Source organism: Oratosquilla oratoria, chromosome 41 (assembly GCF_046742065.1).
Source record: "Oratosquilla oratoria isolate Oo_2021 chromosome 41, ASM4674206v1, whole genome shotgun sequence".
Classification (NCBI taxonomy): domain Eukaryota; kingdom Metazoa; phylum Arthropoda; class Malacostraca; order Stomatopoda; family Squillidae; genus Oratosquilla; species Oratosquilla oratoria.
The window spans coordinates 34,118,709-34,134,819 of record NC_134817.1 but is presented as its reverse complement, the minus strand read 5'-3'; the positions used below and the strand labels follow the sequence as shown (position 1 = coordinate 34,134,819).

Here is a 16,111-nt window from a genome sequence, read left to right as displayed (position 1 = left end):
TCCTCCTCCTCCTCCTCCTCCTCGTCCTAGTCCTCCTCCTCCTCGTCCTAGTCCTCCTCCTCCTCGTCCTAGTCCTCCTCGTCCTAGTCCTCCTCGTCCTCGTCTTCGTCCTCGTCATCCTCCTCCTCGTCCTCCTCGTCGTCCTCATCCTCGTGATTCTCCTCCTCCTCTTCCTACTCCTCCTCTACCTCCTCCTCCTCCTCTACCTCCTCATCTTTATCCTCCTTTTCTTTCTTCTTTTTCTCTCCATCCTCATTTTCTTTCTTCTTTTCCTCTTCCCCACTCATCCTTCTATTCCTCCTCCTCCTCTTCATCATCCTCTTCTTTCTTCTTTCCTCCTCCTCCCCCTCATCTTTCTGTTCCTCCTCTTTATCTTCCCTCATTTCCACCTCTTTCCTCTTCCTTCTGTTGCTTATCTTGATTCTGTAACTCCTCCTCCTCCTCTTCCTTCTGTTTTCATTCTTTTCCTCATTTTCCTCCTACTTCTCTTCCTCTATTCTTCCTTCCCTCCATTTCTTCCTTTCCTCCTCTTCCTCCTGCTATACTAGATCTTCCTCATATCCTCCTCCTCCTCTAGTTTCACCATCAGCCATCACCAGTACTATATCAGTTTCGTTTTCCATACCAGACGTCGTGCCAGTTTCACTGCTTCCAGTTTTATTAGCATCACCGATAGCTGAACCAGTTTTCACTAAGGAGTCGCCGTGAGCTGTGCCAGTTTTCACTGACCCTATCGATGAGAGCCAGTTTCAAGGCAGTTACGCTGTTACCAGTTTTCACCTATACTTATACCAAGAGTAACTGGGAACTGTCAGTTCATTGTGTGTACCAGTTTCAGGGTACAGATTTTTTTTTCTGAAACAGTTTCTCTGTTGACAGTAAACTGGTCAATATCAGTTGTGATTAGATCAACCAGTTATTGATCACGTGACATCCAGAATCGCCCCTCTCCTTTCTGTTGTCAGTTTTAGGACAGTTTGAAGACGTTTTGTTGGACTAAGATTTTTAATGTCTCGATAAATGTACAGGAGTACAGTAGTACAATAGTACAATGTGACAGGAGGACCGTAGCGTTAGTTCCCGTCTCGCACGCTTTAGGTCCGAGTTTGAATCCAGCGATTTTGGGTGTCTGACACTAGTTCAGGTAGACAGACTGAGCACATAAAGAACAGAGGCGATGATTTTTTCCCCTCATCTTTCACCTCCTCTTTCATCTCTTCTTCTTCCTCTTTCTCTTCCTCTTCCTCTTCCTCCTCCATCTCCTTTTCTTTCTCCTGCTTCTCCTCCTGCTTATCTTTCACCTCCTCTTTCATCTCTTCTTCTTCCTCTTTCTCTTCCTCTTCCTCTTCCTCCTCCTCCTCCATCTCCTTTTCTTTCTCCTGCTTCTCCTCCTGCTTATCTTTCACCTCCTTTTTCTCCTTTTTCTTATTTTTCTCCTCATCCTTCTTCTCTTCTTTTTTATTTTTCTTAGCTTTCTTATCTTTCTTATATTTCTTAGATTAGCTTTTTTAGCTTTCTTATCTTTCTTTTCTTCACCTTCTTCACCTTCTTTTCCTTCTTCTCCTCCTCCTTCCTCTTCTTCCTCGCTTCTTCTCCTCCTTCTTCCTGTTTTTTCTTCTCTTCTTTCACCTCCGCCTCCTCCTCCTCCTCCTCCTCCTCCTCCTCCTCCTCCTCCTCCTCCTCCTCCTCCTCCTCCTCCTCCTCTTCCTCCTCCTCCTCCTCCACAGCATAGCCTCTGCGGGTGTAAAACTAATCGTGTGAAGGAATTTTGATTCATCAAATGGCTTAAATTACGTAACTAAGAATGCAGATATTGTTGTGGCAACACAGGTTTTATTTTAATAAGAACGTCTGCCGAGGAAAAATATCAGACAGGTCGTCTCCACTTCAACTTGTCCGACCTCTTTCATAAGAAACAGCTGATTGTGTGTGTGTGTGTAAATGTGCCAGTGTGTATAAGTGTGCGTGTGTGGGTGAGTGTGTGGAGTGCGTGTGTATGTGTACGCGTGCGTGTATGTACGTAGGTGTACGTGCGCCATGTATCTATGTGTACGTGCGTGTATATGTCTGTGTATGTGTGTGTGTGTGTGTGTATGTATGTGTGCACTATGAGGTGCACACATACATACTCTTTTTGGTTAGTCTAGGCTGATAGATCATTTTAGGTCACTCTCTCAACACAGCGTTCCCCACAAGATCACCCAAATCCAAGGCGAATCAGGTCCTTGTTATGTAACGAAACTTTAGACGCTGAATCAATGTCACAGACACGTCACTTTGGGCACGTGAAGATGTCATAACCGATGTCTGTTGCCAATGTAACGAACCCGCAATAGTCGGGAAAATGGCGAACACAGTGACACAGGTCTTGTGATGGGGAAAGTTTAATATCAGTTATTTGCTGTGATTAGTACTTTTTTCTTCGTTTAATGTAAGCATGCAAGTACTCGTTATTTGTTGGGATTCGGCGTTTCGAAACGTAGCCTGATATGTCGAAAAGCGTCTTCGTAAATTGTCACAAATTAATTATTATTTTTTGTACTCCGGAATAGTTTGGGACCAATATATCGATACAAGTGGAGAGGTTATTATTTCTTCTTCCTGTTCTTCCTGTTTTTCTTTCTTCTTCCTGTTTTTCTTCTTCCTATTTTTCCTCTTCCTATTTTTCCTCTTCCCTCTTCCTCTTTTCCTCTTCCTTTCCCTCTTCCTCTTTTTCCTCTTTTCCTCTTCCTTTTCTCTTCCTCTCTCCTCTTCCTCTTTTTCCTCTTCATTTTTTATTTCTTTTTTCCTCTTCCTCTTTCAGCTTCCTATTTTTCTTTCCATTTTTCCTCTTTGTTTCTTCCTCTTTTTCTCCTTCCTCTTTTTCTCTTTCCTCTTTCTCCTTCCTCTTCCTATTCTTCTCTTTTTTCGGAATAGCATCTTTCGAATCTTAGACTGTAACTAGATTGTCTTTTACTTACGAATATCTCCCAACTTGATCGTTCTTCAACTCTACGGCTTGCGTAACTGGCTTAGTTGAGGCTTAGTTTCTGCCGTTTTAAACTCGTTTGGAAACAAGTTCAGATTTCACTAAACTAGTTCTAGGAGAGTACCAATTAGCTTCCCCTTCGACCATATTTTTAAGCTTAGTGTGATTTGTAGTTTTACTTTTATCAATAATTTCAACTTAAGCTTATTATTTTTTTCTGGCTTTGTTTTTTTTTTACTCATTTTTTTCTTGTTCGTATATTTATATCTTCATTTTCTTAACATTTATTTCCTGTAATTTTTTTCATTCTTCTCTGCTGCAGTTTATTTTAATTTCATTTACAGTAAATGTGATGTTATTTATGATTTTGTTGAATTTTTATCTAATTATTTGGCTACCTCCCTTATAAATAGGAAGAGGACCTGTTTATTATTCACTTCTTATTATATCTATTATTTATTCATTTACTTATTTTGTTTATTATTATGCATTTGTTTATCAGTTTTGTTGATCTGTTTATTTCATTTATTTTTTATTTATTTTCTATTTTATTATTATCTTTTTACTTCTGACCGAGTTGCCAAAACTACCAGTGTCGATTTCCCGGTTCATTTATGCGTATCTGCGCCTCTTGATAACAACTCTTAGCTTCAGTGGCTCCTCTTGCAGCTTGACAAGAGCTCTTAACATACGATGACGTTATTTGTTCGACAAAACCACCGAGATGGACGAAGCCCGGCTCCAGTGACCGAGTAGTCGGGGGTTTGAATTCAAAAGTTTGAATTTGAACGTTTGAATTCCCTCGCACCGGACCGTTGACTTAACGGTCAGTCACTGACTAACCGTTGCCGTCCCTTCGCTCTCGTGATATCATTTGTTTGTTTTTTCTAATGCACTGTTTCTCTCGCCAGGGCCGCTGAGTGGGAAGAGGCGGTTTTGGACCGCGTGGCCAACACCAAGTTCAATCGTCTGTTCGTCTCCCGTTTCACTTCGAGGACGTTGGAAACTGAGCTCGAGAACAACACGAACTCGGTGATCCCGTTCTTCGGCGTCACCGTCGCCATTATGCTCATATTCAGTGTGGTGACGGTCATGATGGCGGACTGGGTGCGGAGTAAGCCCTATATCGGCCTTATGGGCGTCATCTCCGCCGTCCTCGCCGTCGCCGCTGCCTTCGGGTTCCTGATCTACCTCGACATCGAGTTCATCGGCATCAACATGGCGGCGCCTTTCCTTATGCTGGGTGAGTACTTGAGGGTGTTCTCTCTCTCTCTCTCTCTCTTTCTCTCTCTCTCTTTCTCTCTCTCTCTCTCTCTCTCTCTCTCTCTCTCTCTCTCTCTCTCTCTCTCTCACTTTCTCTCTCTCTCTCTCTCTCTCACTTTCTCTCTCTCTCTCTCTCTCTCTCTCTATCTATCTATCTATATGTATATATATTTTTATCTCTGTACAAGCTCATATTGCAGATCAGAATTTCTTGTCCTAGAATACATACTTCAGTAAGAAAACCAAATTCTGGGGGCTAGCTCTTTTAGGATATGTACAATATAGCCTGAAATAGTACATTCTATATGTTGCTAAGCCTAGAACGCTTTGACTGGTGTTATATAAATCGTATATACGCTCATGCACACACATGCGTGCACAGACACACACATGCACGCACACTGATCTTCAGGCGCTCTGTACTCAAACTAATAATTGAACATAGATATCTATCGTTTCTGCTTGTACTACTATAGACTTTTTTTAGTTTTGCCCATAGTGGATTAAATAAAAAAAGAATAAACGACAACAGAGTTCGTGATAGTAAGGAGGGATATTAAGGTTTTGGGGTTGGGTTTTGGAGGGGGAGCTGGGTGTTGGAGGGGGGAGTTGGGTGTGGAGGGTGCTTGGGTGTTGGAGGGTGCTTGGGTGTTGGAGCGGGGAATAGGTGTTTGAGAAGGATGCGGCGGGCGAAGACCTTGGGAGGGGCAATAGGCAACCAAGCTGTGCTGGACAAAAAACTGGAGGATCCATTCCAGTGAGTGTCAACACTGTGGTCACATGAGGTGGCGAGAAGCAAACACAAAGGTGTTGGGTGGTTCAGAGTGTGTGTGTGTGTGTATGTGATTCGCCATAGTCTTGAATCACGTGTTGGACTCGTGATCGACAGCTATTTCCCTCCCGAAAGAGAGCTCAGAGCTCATATATGACCGATCTGTGGGTAATGCTGTGACCTTACACGCACACACACTCCAAAATCCCCGCCCACGAGAGTTGGAGTAACAACTCACAGCGCAGCGATACTGAAATTATTTCAGTCCTGGGCGGGATTCAAACCCAGACCGCCGTAGTGGCGGCCGGGAACTCTACTACTGTGCCATCTCTTTTTCTCTCTCTCTCTCTCTCTCTCTCTCTCTCTCTCTCTCTCTCTCTCTCTCTCTCTCTCTCTCTCTCTCTCTCTCTCTCTCTCTCAAGTGTGAGTGCTGCCGTGCACCTGTGCACGCTTTCTCCTCTTAAAAGTAGATTAATAAATGGGGGTTTCTATAAGGAGACTTCAACGCCGTTTTAAATACCAATCCCGCTTTGCTCCTGCGCGACGCCTCAGATTTGCGACTTGCGACCACGACACTGCAGATGATGCCCCGGCCACAGATTATATTTCGTAAATAATGAAGCGAGTCACGTGACGTGACGCGACGTGACGCGTAAGGCGAGTCACGCGACGCTACGTGAAGTGGAGAGCGTCAGGGGCTACTTAAGATCCGGTTTCGGGTTACGACCATTCGCTTGTTCAGCCACAATCACCACCAACCTTCTCCTATCTCCTCCCCCCTTTCTCTCCTCAATTTCTTCCCCTTCTCACCTATTTCTTTCTCTTCTCCCCTTCTCCCCTCCCTTTCTCCCATCTTCTCTCCTCCCCTTCTCCCCTCCCGCTTTCTCTCTTCTCTCTCCCCCTTTCCCCTCCCTTACCTCCCCTCCCCTCCCCCTTTCTATTCCCTTTCTCCGCTCCCCTTCTTCCCTCCCCTCCCCTTCCTTCCCCATTTCCTTTCCTTTTCTCAGCTCCCTTTCTCAGCTCCCTTTCTCTTCTCCCTCTCTTCCCTCCTTTCCCTCTCCCTTTCTCTTCTCCCCCTCCCTTTCTCTTCTCCCCCTCCCTTTCTCTTCCCCCACTCTTCCCTCCTTTCCCTCTCCCTTTGTCTCCTCCCCCTCTTCCCTCCTTTCCTTCTCCCTTTCCCTCGCACTTTCCCTCTCCCACGACCCCCCCCTTGCCCCCTCTTCCCCCTCTCCCCCCATCTTTCACCATTCCTCTCACCAATTTCCCTTTGCTCCTCCCCTCATCTCTCCCCTCTCCCCCTCCCCCACCGGGCCCCACCCCGGACGCCTTTCCTTTCCCCACGGAGCTCCTGTTGCCGCGGCGGCGGGAAAGTCCCTGTGTGTCCGGGTTCGACGTCAGCTGACGACGGATCTGCTCTGATTGGCTCCCTTCCACGCGCCTCCACTCACGGCATACTTGCTTGTCTGCTTTCGTGTGTGTGTCTGTGTGTCTGTGTCTGCGCACGTGCGTACGTGTCTCTGTCTGTCTGTCTGCGCGTACGTGCGTGTGTGTCTGTGTGTGTGTGTGTGTGTCTGTCTGTCTGTCTGCCTGCGCGCGTGTCTGTGTGTGCTTGTGCACATGCATGCGTGTACAACTTGAATGCACATATGTACATGCTCATTATGTGTACGTCTGACACGGTCTGAGTGTGTGCGTGTTAGTACAGTTTCAGTACACATATACAAGTAGAGTGAGTGTGTGTGTACCAGAATTCACATGTAGTTGCCCGTTGTCTCGAAATACATTCTGGTTGAGATCTCAGAGTCCTGTAAAGCTTTTCCACCGTGGGCGTGGCGCGATCTCGGGTCTACTGTGTTGCAGCCCATAACTCTAACCACTACATTACTAGTTACCTTGAGACGCACGGGTGTTGCATTTATGTAATTGTATCCACTTAATTGCAATATACAGAAATAGGATATACGATCGTGAAGTTTCATTTGTGCCATTCTTGCGTGCCAAGCGTGCCACGTTCGTGTATTGTGCGTGCGTGCCATGTTGTGCATTGTGTGTATCTGTCGGTCGCGTGCCTTATGGGATAAACGTGCATGCCTTGTTTGCTAGTTGTGCTTTGAATGTGTGATTCACCATGGTCTTGGATCACGTGTTGGACTCGTGATCGACAGTTATTAGCCTACTAGATGAGAGCTCAGAGCTTGTATGACCGATCTATGGGTAATACTGTGACCTTACACGCACACACACACCGAACTCCTCGCCCACGAGAGTTGGAGTAACATCCCGCAGCAACGCGATACTGAAATTATTTCAGCCCTGGGCGGGAGTCGAACCCGGACCGCTGTAGCGGCAAGCGAGAACTCTAACCACAGCGCCACGAGGTGTGTGTTTTTATTTGTTTGTAGTTTTATATTCATTTACTTTTTGTGTCGTATGTGTCTGGTTTCTGTGTCTTGTAAGCGTGTCATGTGTCATAATTACCCACCTTGTGTGTCTTCTCGAATTTTCGTGTTTGTTTTCGTGTGAGCCTAGTTTGTGTGTACGCGTGCGCGCGCGTGTCCGCGTGTGCGTGCGTGTGTGTTTATTGTAGTATATAGGAAAGGGTCAACGTTCGTAGGGTCCCGTCTCTTACGCGTGTATGGGCTCATGTTTTTGTGTTTGTTCTCATGTGTGCGTTCCTGTTTGCGTTCGTGATCACGAATAGTTTTGAAGGATGTGTCCGTATATGTATCTTGTATGATGTATACTGTATGCTATACACCATGTAATCAATGCTGTATGCTATACACCATGTAATCACTGCTGTATGCTGTATGCTTTACACCATGTAATCACTGCTGTATGCTATATACCATGTAACTAATGTTGTATGCTGTATGCTATACACCATGTAATCAATGCTGTATGCTGTATGCTATACACAATGTAATCACTGCTGTATGCTTTACACCATGTAATCACTGCTGTATGCTATATACCATGTAACCAATGTTGTATGCTGTATGCTATACACCATGTAATGAATGCTGTATGCTGTGTACATTGAAGGTTGTTATCATGACTCAGCAGAAAAGAGTCAATAACAGTCTTTTTCTCAGTACATTTGCTGCAGCTGGAGTGAGACGTGGATCATTTCCTCTTCACGGTCCTCTCTCATAATTTCAGTGTTGGTGTCTTTCATGGCTAAAAAAAAATCGTTGACTGTGACCTAGCTTCACCTGAATGGAGTTGTTTGAGTTGGAGGACACGATCACGTGACCCAGTTCCCAAGAATGATCCAAGTCGAGGCAGATTTGACAATGTCGAGACGTTTTCTCAAATGAACAATTGGAACCAAATCTGACCGAAATAGAGTGAAAGCGACGTGGTTATAGCATTCGGATACTTGACATTTGATGATCTTTCTGGACGTTTCGAAATATTTCGTCCAGGTGAGGCGGATATCTTCTTCGGCCTTTTAAAATCAAATAAAAACAGATCTGCCATCCTGAGTCCACTGACGAACAAAGGCATGTTTCATAGCATTCCATGATTCGCCTCTCAGGGACACAAAAATACATAATAAATATCAATTGCAATATCTGATTCATTTTATCAAAATTTCCCGTGCCAGGACGACTCCAAAACAATTTGGACAAAAATTCCTAGAAGTCTTTGGCAATAACGAAAACGTGGATGAGGTCATGGCAATCAATATCAAAAGTATTGACAATGTCGTCATTTTCGGAAAAAATATCTACTATGTCACGGTCACTCGGAAGGCCAAAGCTATCTCGAACCAGTGCCTTATAAGGCAATGTGACTTTTAGCATTTTATTCTGCTCGGCACCGGAAACTGTCTAGACTTGTGGCCCTCAGCCTTTTTCACCCCATTCCCACCTCTTCTTGAATTCTCAATTTTCTTTTGGATCCCCTTCATTTTTCTCTTAGGCCCACCTCGCCAAGAAAGTTAAAAATAATAATACTAATAGGTTGATCATGAGAAACCCGTTGCTTTATCACAAAGTTGACAATCATGTTTATCATATAATTGATAGACTTTTGTGACATGGTTAACTTGCATCACTGGACTACATTACATAGAAATTTACAATTGGTAACAGCAGTCCATAAGCCCTCCCCTTAATTCTTGTCTTTGCTTCCTTGGGGGTCTCCATGACCCCCAGCTTAAGAACTGCTGTTCTAGCCGGTGTCTGCCCTCTGCCTTTCAAAGAGTAACCAGGAAACATCAAATCGGCTAACAACAACCAGGAAAGACTTGTCACCCGATAAAGATATAGGAGGTACCCGGGAGTTGGAAAAGGCATCTAGAGACATGTGGAAAAGATACTCATTTTACCGCTAGGTGGAGTTAGAATTTGTGTGAATTTGGATTAAACAGCTCTACCCCTGGGACTCAAACCCTTGATTGTGTATCGTTTAGTCTTCGTCTAGTGATTAAGTGAAGCGGCCTTCCTGTGGATGTACTGTGTCTTGCTACATTGCTTCTGAACCAGGGCAGTGGGCGGGATATAGGGATGACCCGTCATCCACGAGGAGCTAAGATGAGGGGGGAAAGGGTGGTGGATGGGAGCGGAATGTATGGGAATAGGTACGTGCCTTTGACTTTGGCTACCTCCCATGTAAGGGGGAAAAGTTCTTGGCATATAAATATAGATAGACCACTGGGGTTCGAACCATTTGTCCAGTGATAAAACAACGCATCGCTCGGGGCCCAGTTAGAAATGCACTTGCGCATAACGAGTGAAGTAAGTAGGTAACCCACGGAGAGAGGAAAGAGGAATGTGGTTGACGACATGTTGACGTTATGTTTGCTTCATGTCAGTCACAGAAACCACTGGATTTGAACAACTTCCTCCACCTCACCGCAACCTCCACATCCTTACTGCACCTCTTCATCGCAACCTGCACAACCTGTTCAACCCCCACTGCTAATAACAGCGCCATTCTGGAACTGCTTAGTGTAGGCCTTATGGTCTCTTGCAGTCTCCTTCATTCTTATGTTCTCGATACACCTTAGTGGACGACGAGAGATGTCTGTCCCTGATTAATAAATTTTCCAGGATATATTTTCAAAGAGGACCTGACAAAAGTTTGTGTGTGTGTGTGTGTGTGTGTGTGTGCGTGCGTGCGTGCGTGTGTGATTCACCATTGTCTTGGATCACGTGTTGGACTCGTGATCGATAGTTATTTCCCTCCCGGAAGAGAGCTCAGAGCTCATATATGACCGATCTATGGGTAGTGGCAGCCGGAAACTCTACCAACTGCGCCACGAGTTTTTTTTTTGTGCGTGCGTGTGTGTCTTGTCACTACTGCATTGTTTTTTTTGGGCCACCTGTGGTGACGGATTGCCTTGATCGAGGGAAAGCTATAACAATAATACAATGCAAGATGGTGGAATGCAGTGCCGGCTGGCTCATGAGGAACGTTCTCCCATCCCACTCGAGAAACCTGCGTTCAAATCCCCGGAGGCGGACCTAAGAAATGGAAACTGGTAGTAAGGCTTCATACGTAAGTACTACGTATGTTTGCGCCCTATCAGTCACACACACACGCGCGCGCGCGCACACACAAACACACACACACACACACACACACACACACACACACACACACACACACACACACACCACTTACACACACACACACACACCACTAACACACACACACACACACACCACTTACACACACACACACACACACACACACACACACACACACACACACACACACACATACACACACGCACATGCAGTCACACTCTCATTGATACAGCTTTCATTGTAAAGAAAACGGGGCGTCCGGTGAGTTTCCCACCCAGCTGGGAATTATCCACAGTACAGCGGCGTGACAGACTGCAGTTCATCGACAGCTGGTTCTCACGCTACATCCGGGAAGCCCTGACGCAGCTGCAGACAACTGTCGGTGATCGACTGACCGCGGCTCACGGCGCAGCCCAGATTTCTTTTAATTGTATGCAACTTTCCCCCCCCCATGTCTTCGCTCACCTTTCCCCTCACCTCTCCCTCCTTTCCCCTCACTTCCCTCTCCTCCCCCACCTTTCCCCTCTCATTTCCCCTCACTTCCCTCTCCTCCCCCACCTTTCCCCTCTCCTCACCCACCTTTCCCCTCTCTTCCCCACCTTTCCCCTTTCTTCCCCACCTTATCCTCCCCCCACCTTTCCCTCTCCTCCCCACCTTTCCCCTCTCCTCCCCACCTTTCCCCTCTCCTCCCCACCTTCCTCTCTCCTCCCCCACCTTTCCTCTGTCCTCCCACCTTTCCCCTCTCCTTCCCACCTTTCCCCTCACTTCCGTTCCCTTCTACCACCTTTCCCCATTCTCCCCATTTCCTCTTTATCCTCACCTTCGAAGGACTCCCCCACCCCATAGCCACTCCTCCCCTCCTCTCCTCCTCTCCTGAAGCCCATCTTCTTCGCGTCCCCATTTGACCCTTTCCCCATCCTCCCTATACCAACTCACCCATATTTCAAGTGGTTCCCGTTCCCCATCACGGACCTACCTCCCCATAACCTGTCCGTACCCGCATACAGTTGGGGAAACCGGTTTTTCTACACTTGGTTGGCGAGTATCGAAACTAAAAGGTATTTGGGTTTACGTCTCCCCACGGGAAGGAAAGTAAACACAGGCAATTTTTTTAATCTTTTGTTGTTACCATATATGGAGTCTGCACACCAGCAAGCCTCGAAGAACTTTAGTTCTTGACTGTACCTCGCTGGCCGAGCAGTTTAGAGCGTCACTACTTGTGGCGGAGGTCGAGGTAACGGCAATCCGAACCCTACCGCCAGCGAGTTGGACCAAGGACATGGTTCATTTGATTCCACACTAATAAGTCATCTGTAAGGGACACCGTACTAGCCTCCTGATGGGGGGAGTTCGCGACGTTGAATAGATCATCATCATCATCATCATCATCATCACCATCATCATCACCATCACCTGTTCCACCTCTCCCATTTCCCCATAATCCAGCCCCCACACCTACACCCATCCCATCCTCCAGTTCCTGTGCCCCTCGTCAGTGTACTTCATATCCCTCCATTTTCCTATTCACCCCATCACCCCATCCTTTCCACATACACCCCACCCATCCCGCCTCTCTCTCGTCCACTCGTCCATAACTTATTTCCATCCATCCATTCCCCCATTATCCACCAAGTTTCTCTCATTGTCACCCAGCCCTTCCCCTGGTTCGAACCTCACCCATTTCTACCCATCGCTTCCTTCGTTTCACTTTCCCTCACCCTAATTTCCAATAATTCCTTCCCCCGTTTTCATTCAACTCCCTTCCCATTTCCAATCGTCTCTCCTCACTTCCACCCCGTCCCATCCTAGCCTCATCTTCCCATTCTCCCGTGGACCTGTCTTAGCCCGGTGCCTTGTGTCTTATGCTCCTCAGTCAGTGTGTCTGTGTGTGTGTGTTGGGGGGCAGTAGGGTGAAAGGAACTTCCACGTGGAGTGAAATACGTCTTTAATGATACTACTATGACAATCCCTCTCCTCCGTACTGCATGAAATTGGTGGTTATGTACATGCAATTGTACGCAAGTATGCATGTTGGGGGGGGGAATGGAGGTTGGCCGGCCAACCAGTCTGTCTGTATGTCAATGTACGAGTATATACACCAATATCCTTTCCTCAGTCTTGTCTTCCTTTTCTTCCTTTTCTTCTCTTTCACCCTTTGTTTTATTTGTCAGTATTCGAATTAGTCTTGGAATGTGCCACCCCCCCCCCCACACATAGATTTTTTTTTGGGGGGAGGCGGAAATACACGAGCATATACAGGTCCTTCACTTTTTAATTTAATTTCTGCACCAGCAGGGACATTATGACATTCAAGCGCGTGGATATAGTCTTAGCGTGTGTCTAAATCCAAAAAAGAAAAAAATCGTCGCAGAATTCGCTCTGTCGCTGGCGCTTTCTTGCTTCCGTAGTTAGTTTCCACTGTCGCCGCCTCGCTTGCAGGTGTGGGGCCTCGCTCTCGGCTCCTCTATTCACTTCTTGATTTAATGTCTTCGTCCTTGAAGAGACCCGGGGTTGGCACCACCGGCATCTTCGCCGCCATCGAACCGCGGGTGCTGATATTGCCTCTGATTCTTCTGTCTTTTCCTCCTCTCCTTCTCTTTCTCTTCGTCCTCCTCCTTCTCCTCCTATCTCTCCTCTTCCTTCTACCCCCTACTTCTTCCTCTTCCTTCTTTTCTTCCTCTCCTTCCTCCTCTTCCTCCCCTTCCCCCTCCTCTTTCTCTTTCCCCTCCTATCCCCTTCCTCTTCCTTTCCCTTCTTTTCCTTTCTCTCCTCTTCCCCTCCTTTCTCTTCCCCTTCCTCTTCCTCCTATCCCCTTCCTCTTCCTAACCCTTGTTCTCCTCCTCTTTACCCTACTTATTCGCTTCCTCTTCTTCCTCCTATCCACCTTCCTCTCCCTCTTCCTTTTACTATTTATCCCGTTTCTTTTCCTTGTGGTGCTTCGCTTATCAGCACCGTAAAGTGACGTCACACTTGGGAGAAGGAGTAGGGGAGCGGGGAGAGAAGGGAGAAGTCTGGCCCCTGACACTCGTTGTCCCTGAAGGTGCCTACGCATAGGCTTGTTCAGTGTTCCGTGTTCAGGCCTATCCTCGAGCGAGACGACGCGAATTCGCTAGGCAAAGCGAAGAAAACCACTTCGAGGCGTAAAGATGACGTCAGTTTCCCGATCTGGTCCCCATCTGACTAGTCCTCCTCCTCCTACTCCTCCTCCTCCTCCTCCTCCTCCTCCTCCTCCTCCCCCTCCCCCTCCCCCTCCCCCTCCACCTCCCTATCCTGCCGTGTGGTGGGAAAGGAGAGGGATAGGGAGGAAGGGAAGAGAGTGAAGAGGAAGGGAAGAGTTGGAAGAAGAGGAGAATAATGAGGAATGGGAGAAGAACGGGGAAAAGGAGGAGGGGAGGGAGTGAAGGAGTAGGTTATAGGGGGAGGAGAAGGAGGGGAAAGCGTGGATGAGGAGGAAGAATAAGGGGAGGAGGAGGAGGAGGAACTTTGAGACGGAAAAAGACACTTATTTCCTATGAATGGCGTCGGCAGCAGCACTAGCAGTAGGGGACGGAAGGGAAGGAAAAGAAAGGGAAGGGAAGGGAGGGGAGGGGAGGGAAAGAAGAATGTGTACATAACTGTGTGCGTGTACGTGTGGATGTGCGTGGATGAAGCGATATTGGCTTCAAATATATTCGTGGCTTCACTTACCATAGAATAGTGTATTGTCTCTGCAGCGATTGTCGCCATGAATCATCGTTTTCTGCTAACAACCGGGGATGGGGGGGGGAGGGTGTAGAAGGGGGGGGGTGGCGACGCGCTTCCCGCTCGTGCAATCACATGAGACAGCATAGGACTTCATCGATTCTGCTCTGCATCATTAGTGTAGAGTGTAGTTGCTCAGTCAGCGTTGTTTCCCATGTCACGTATGATATATCAATATATTCTATTTTATTTCATAAATTTTTTTTATTATATTTATTATTTTTTGCTACCTAAAGTGGCCATATATCGCCCATACACGGTCAATTTAATTGTCAATTATATATATATATATATATATATATATATATATATATATATATATATATATATATATATATATATTTTTATCAAGCACAATGCACTTTAATTCTAAGTCATATAGGCGCATGCAGAAATTGTAACGTGGTATGCCCGAGGATTCGAACCTATATACAGAATGAAATTGCGCAATATGATTGATCGTGGATGGGCCGCTTTAGAGTTCCTTTGCTCCTCTGAATAAAATCACCCGCAAAACCCAAAGAAATATTTAAGGTAAATTCAACACTTTGACTGCAAAGGGAACGGGGATGGGGGCCAGCTCTTAATAAAATCTGCGGGCGACAGCCAAAATAAAGATGCGAGTAGCATACCGAAGCGAAGGAGTGAACTGATATATATATATATATATATATATATATATATATATATATATATATATATATATATATATATATATATATATATATATATATATATATATATATAACGTAGAAACCACTGTTGGAGTAGAAAAGACTGGAAACGGGGAATCTATATATTTCGATTGCAAACTGCAATCCTCTTCAGTAGATACAAATAAGAGAGAGGGCGTACTGTTTAAGTAGCACCCTTAACAAAAGAAAGGGGAACATGGGAAGATATCTCTTCCCTCTTCTCACTCCGTATGGGTTGTCATGTTGGAAATGAGCTTTCACTAGGTTGGAGATGAAGAGTCCGGACATTATGTCCGGGGACCATTGCCCCTTTGAAATATTCATGTTGGGCTGAAATTCAATGATCGTAGATTCTACCATTTTTCTCCTGAAAATGGTAAAATCTACGATCATTGAATTTCAAAGAGTAGTATCATCTGTCCACATTCCCTCTCTTTTCTGTAGCTTATAAGTCCCCTTTGTCCTCTGTCTTGTACTTTTCTGAGGAGGGCTACAGTTGATAGCCGAAATATAGGAATCTTCTTTATTCGAAGTTTATTTCCTCCGACTGTGGGTTTCTTGTGTGTCATTTACAAATGTGCTACTACATTTCTGTTTAGATATATATTCATCTTTTCAACCACATTAGTTTTCACTTTAATTCCACATCATCACGGTCGAGACTGACGAGGGGCTCGATGGAAGCACATACGGAAAGTGATATGTGGTGAAGCTAAAGACTCGAACCCAGCTCAGACGTAACAAGTGAACAGTGACTTAGACCATTGCGCTATCAAGATATAAAATTGCTTGACGCCATGAACAAGACCACATTTCGCTTCTTCGTCGTCTCGATGGTTATAGACTCCTTCATGTCCTACACGGACGACCTGCACGACGACGCCATGGGGCGACCAGTGACGTCATCTTGAATGCGGCCCGAAGAGAGAACGATTAGTAGAGAATGTCACGGTTTATCGTCGGTTATATATAGGCATAAGAGTATTATGTATTTTATTTATTTATTGTTCTTTTCATTATTCTTTATTCATTTATTTGTATACATATATGTGTGTACGTATATATATATATAGATAATGTGTGTCTGTGTGTGTATGTACAGCTACACAGAAAACTATCGTTAGTAGGGGTG

General features: G+C 45.8%; 1 protein-coding gene across 1 annotated transcript in view; it reads left to right on the top strand.

The window, feature by feature from the left end:
* The window catches only part of Ptr (patched domain-containing protein), a 93,862-nt gene that overhangs the window by 56,391 nt on the left and 21,360 nt on the right, over window positions 1-16,111 (top strand). The window contains exon 3 of the mRNA XM_076178569.1: window positions 3,880-4,211. Within this exon, the coding sequence (XP_076034684.1) occupies window positions 3,880-4,211 (332 nt within the window). The remainder of the gene's footprint in view (window positions 1-3,879; window positions 4,212-16,111) is intronic.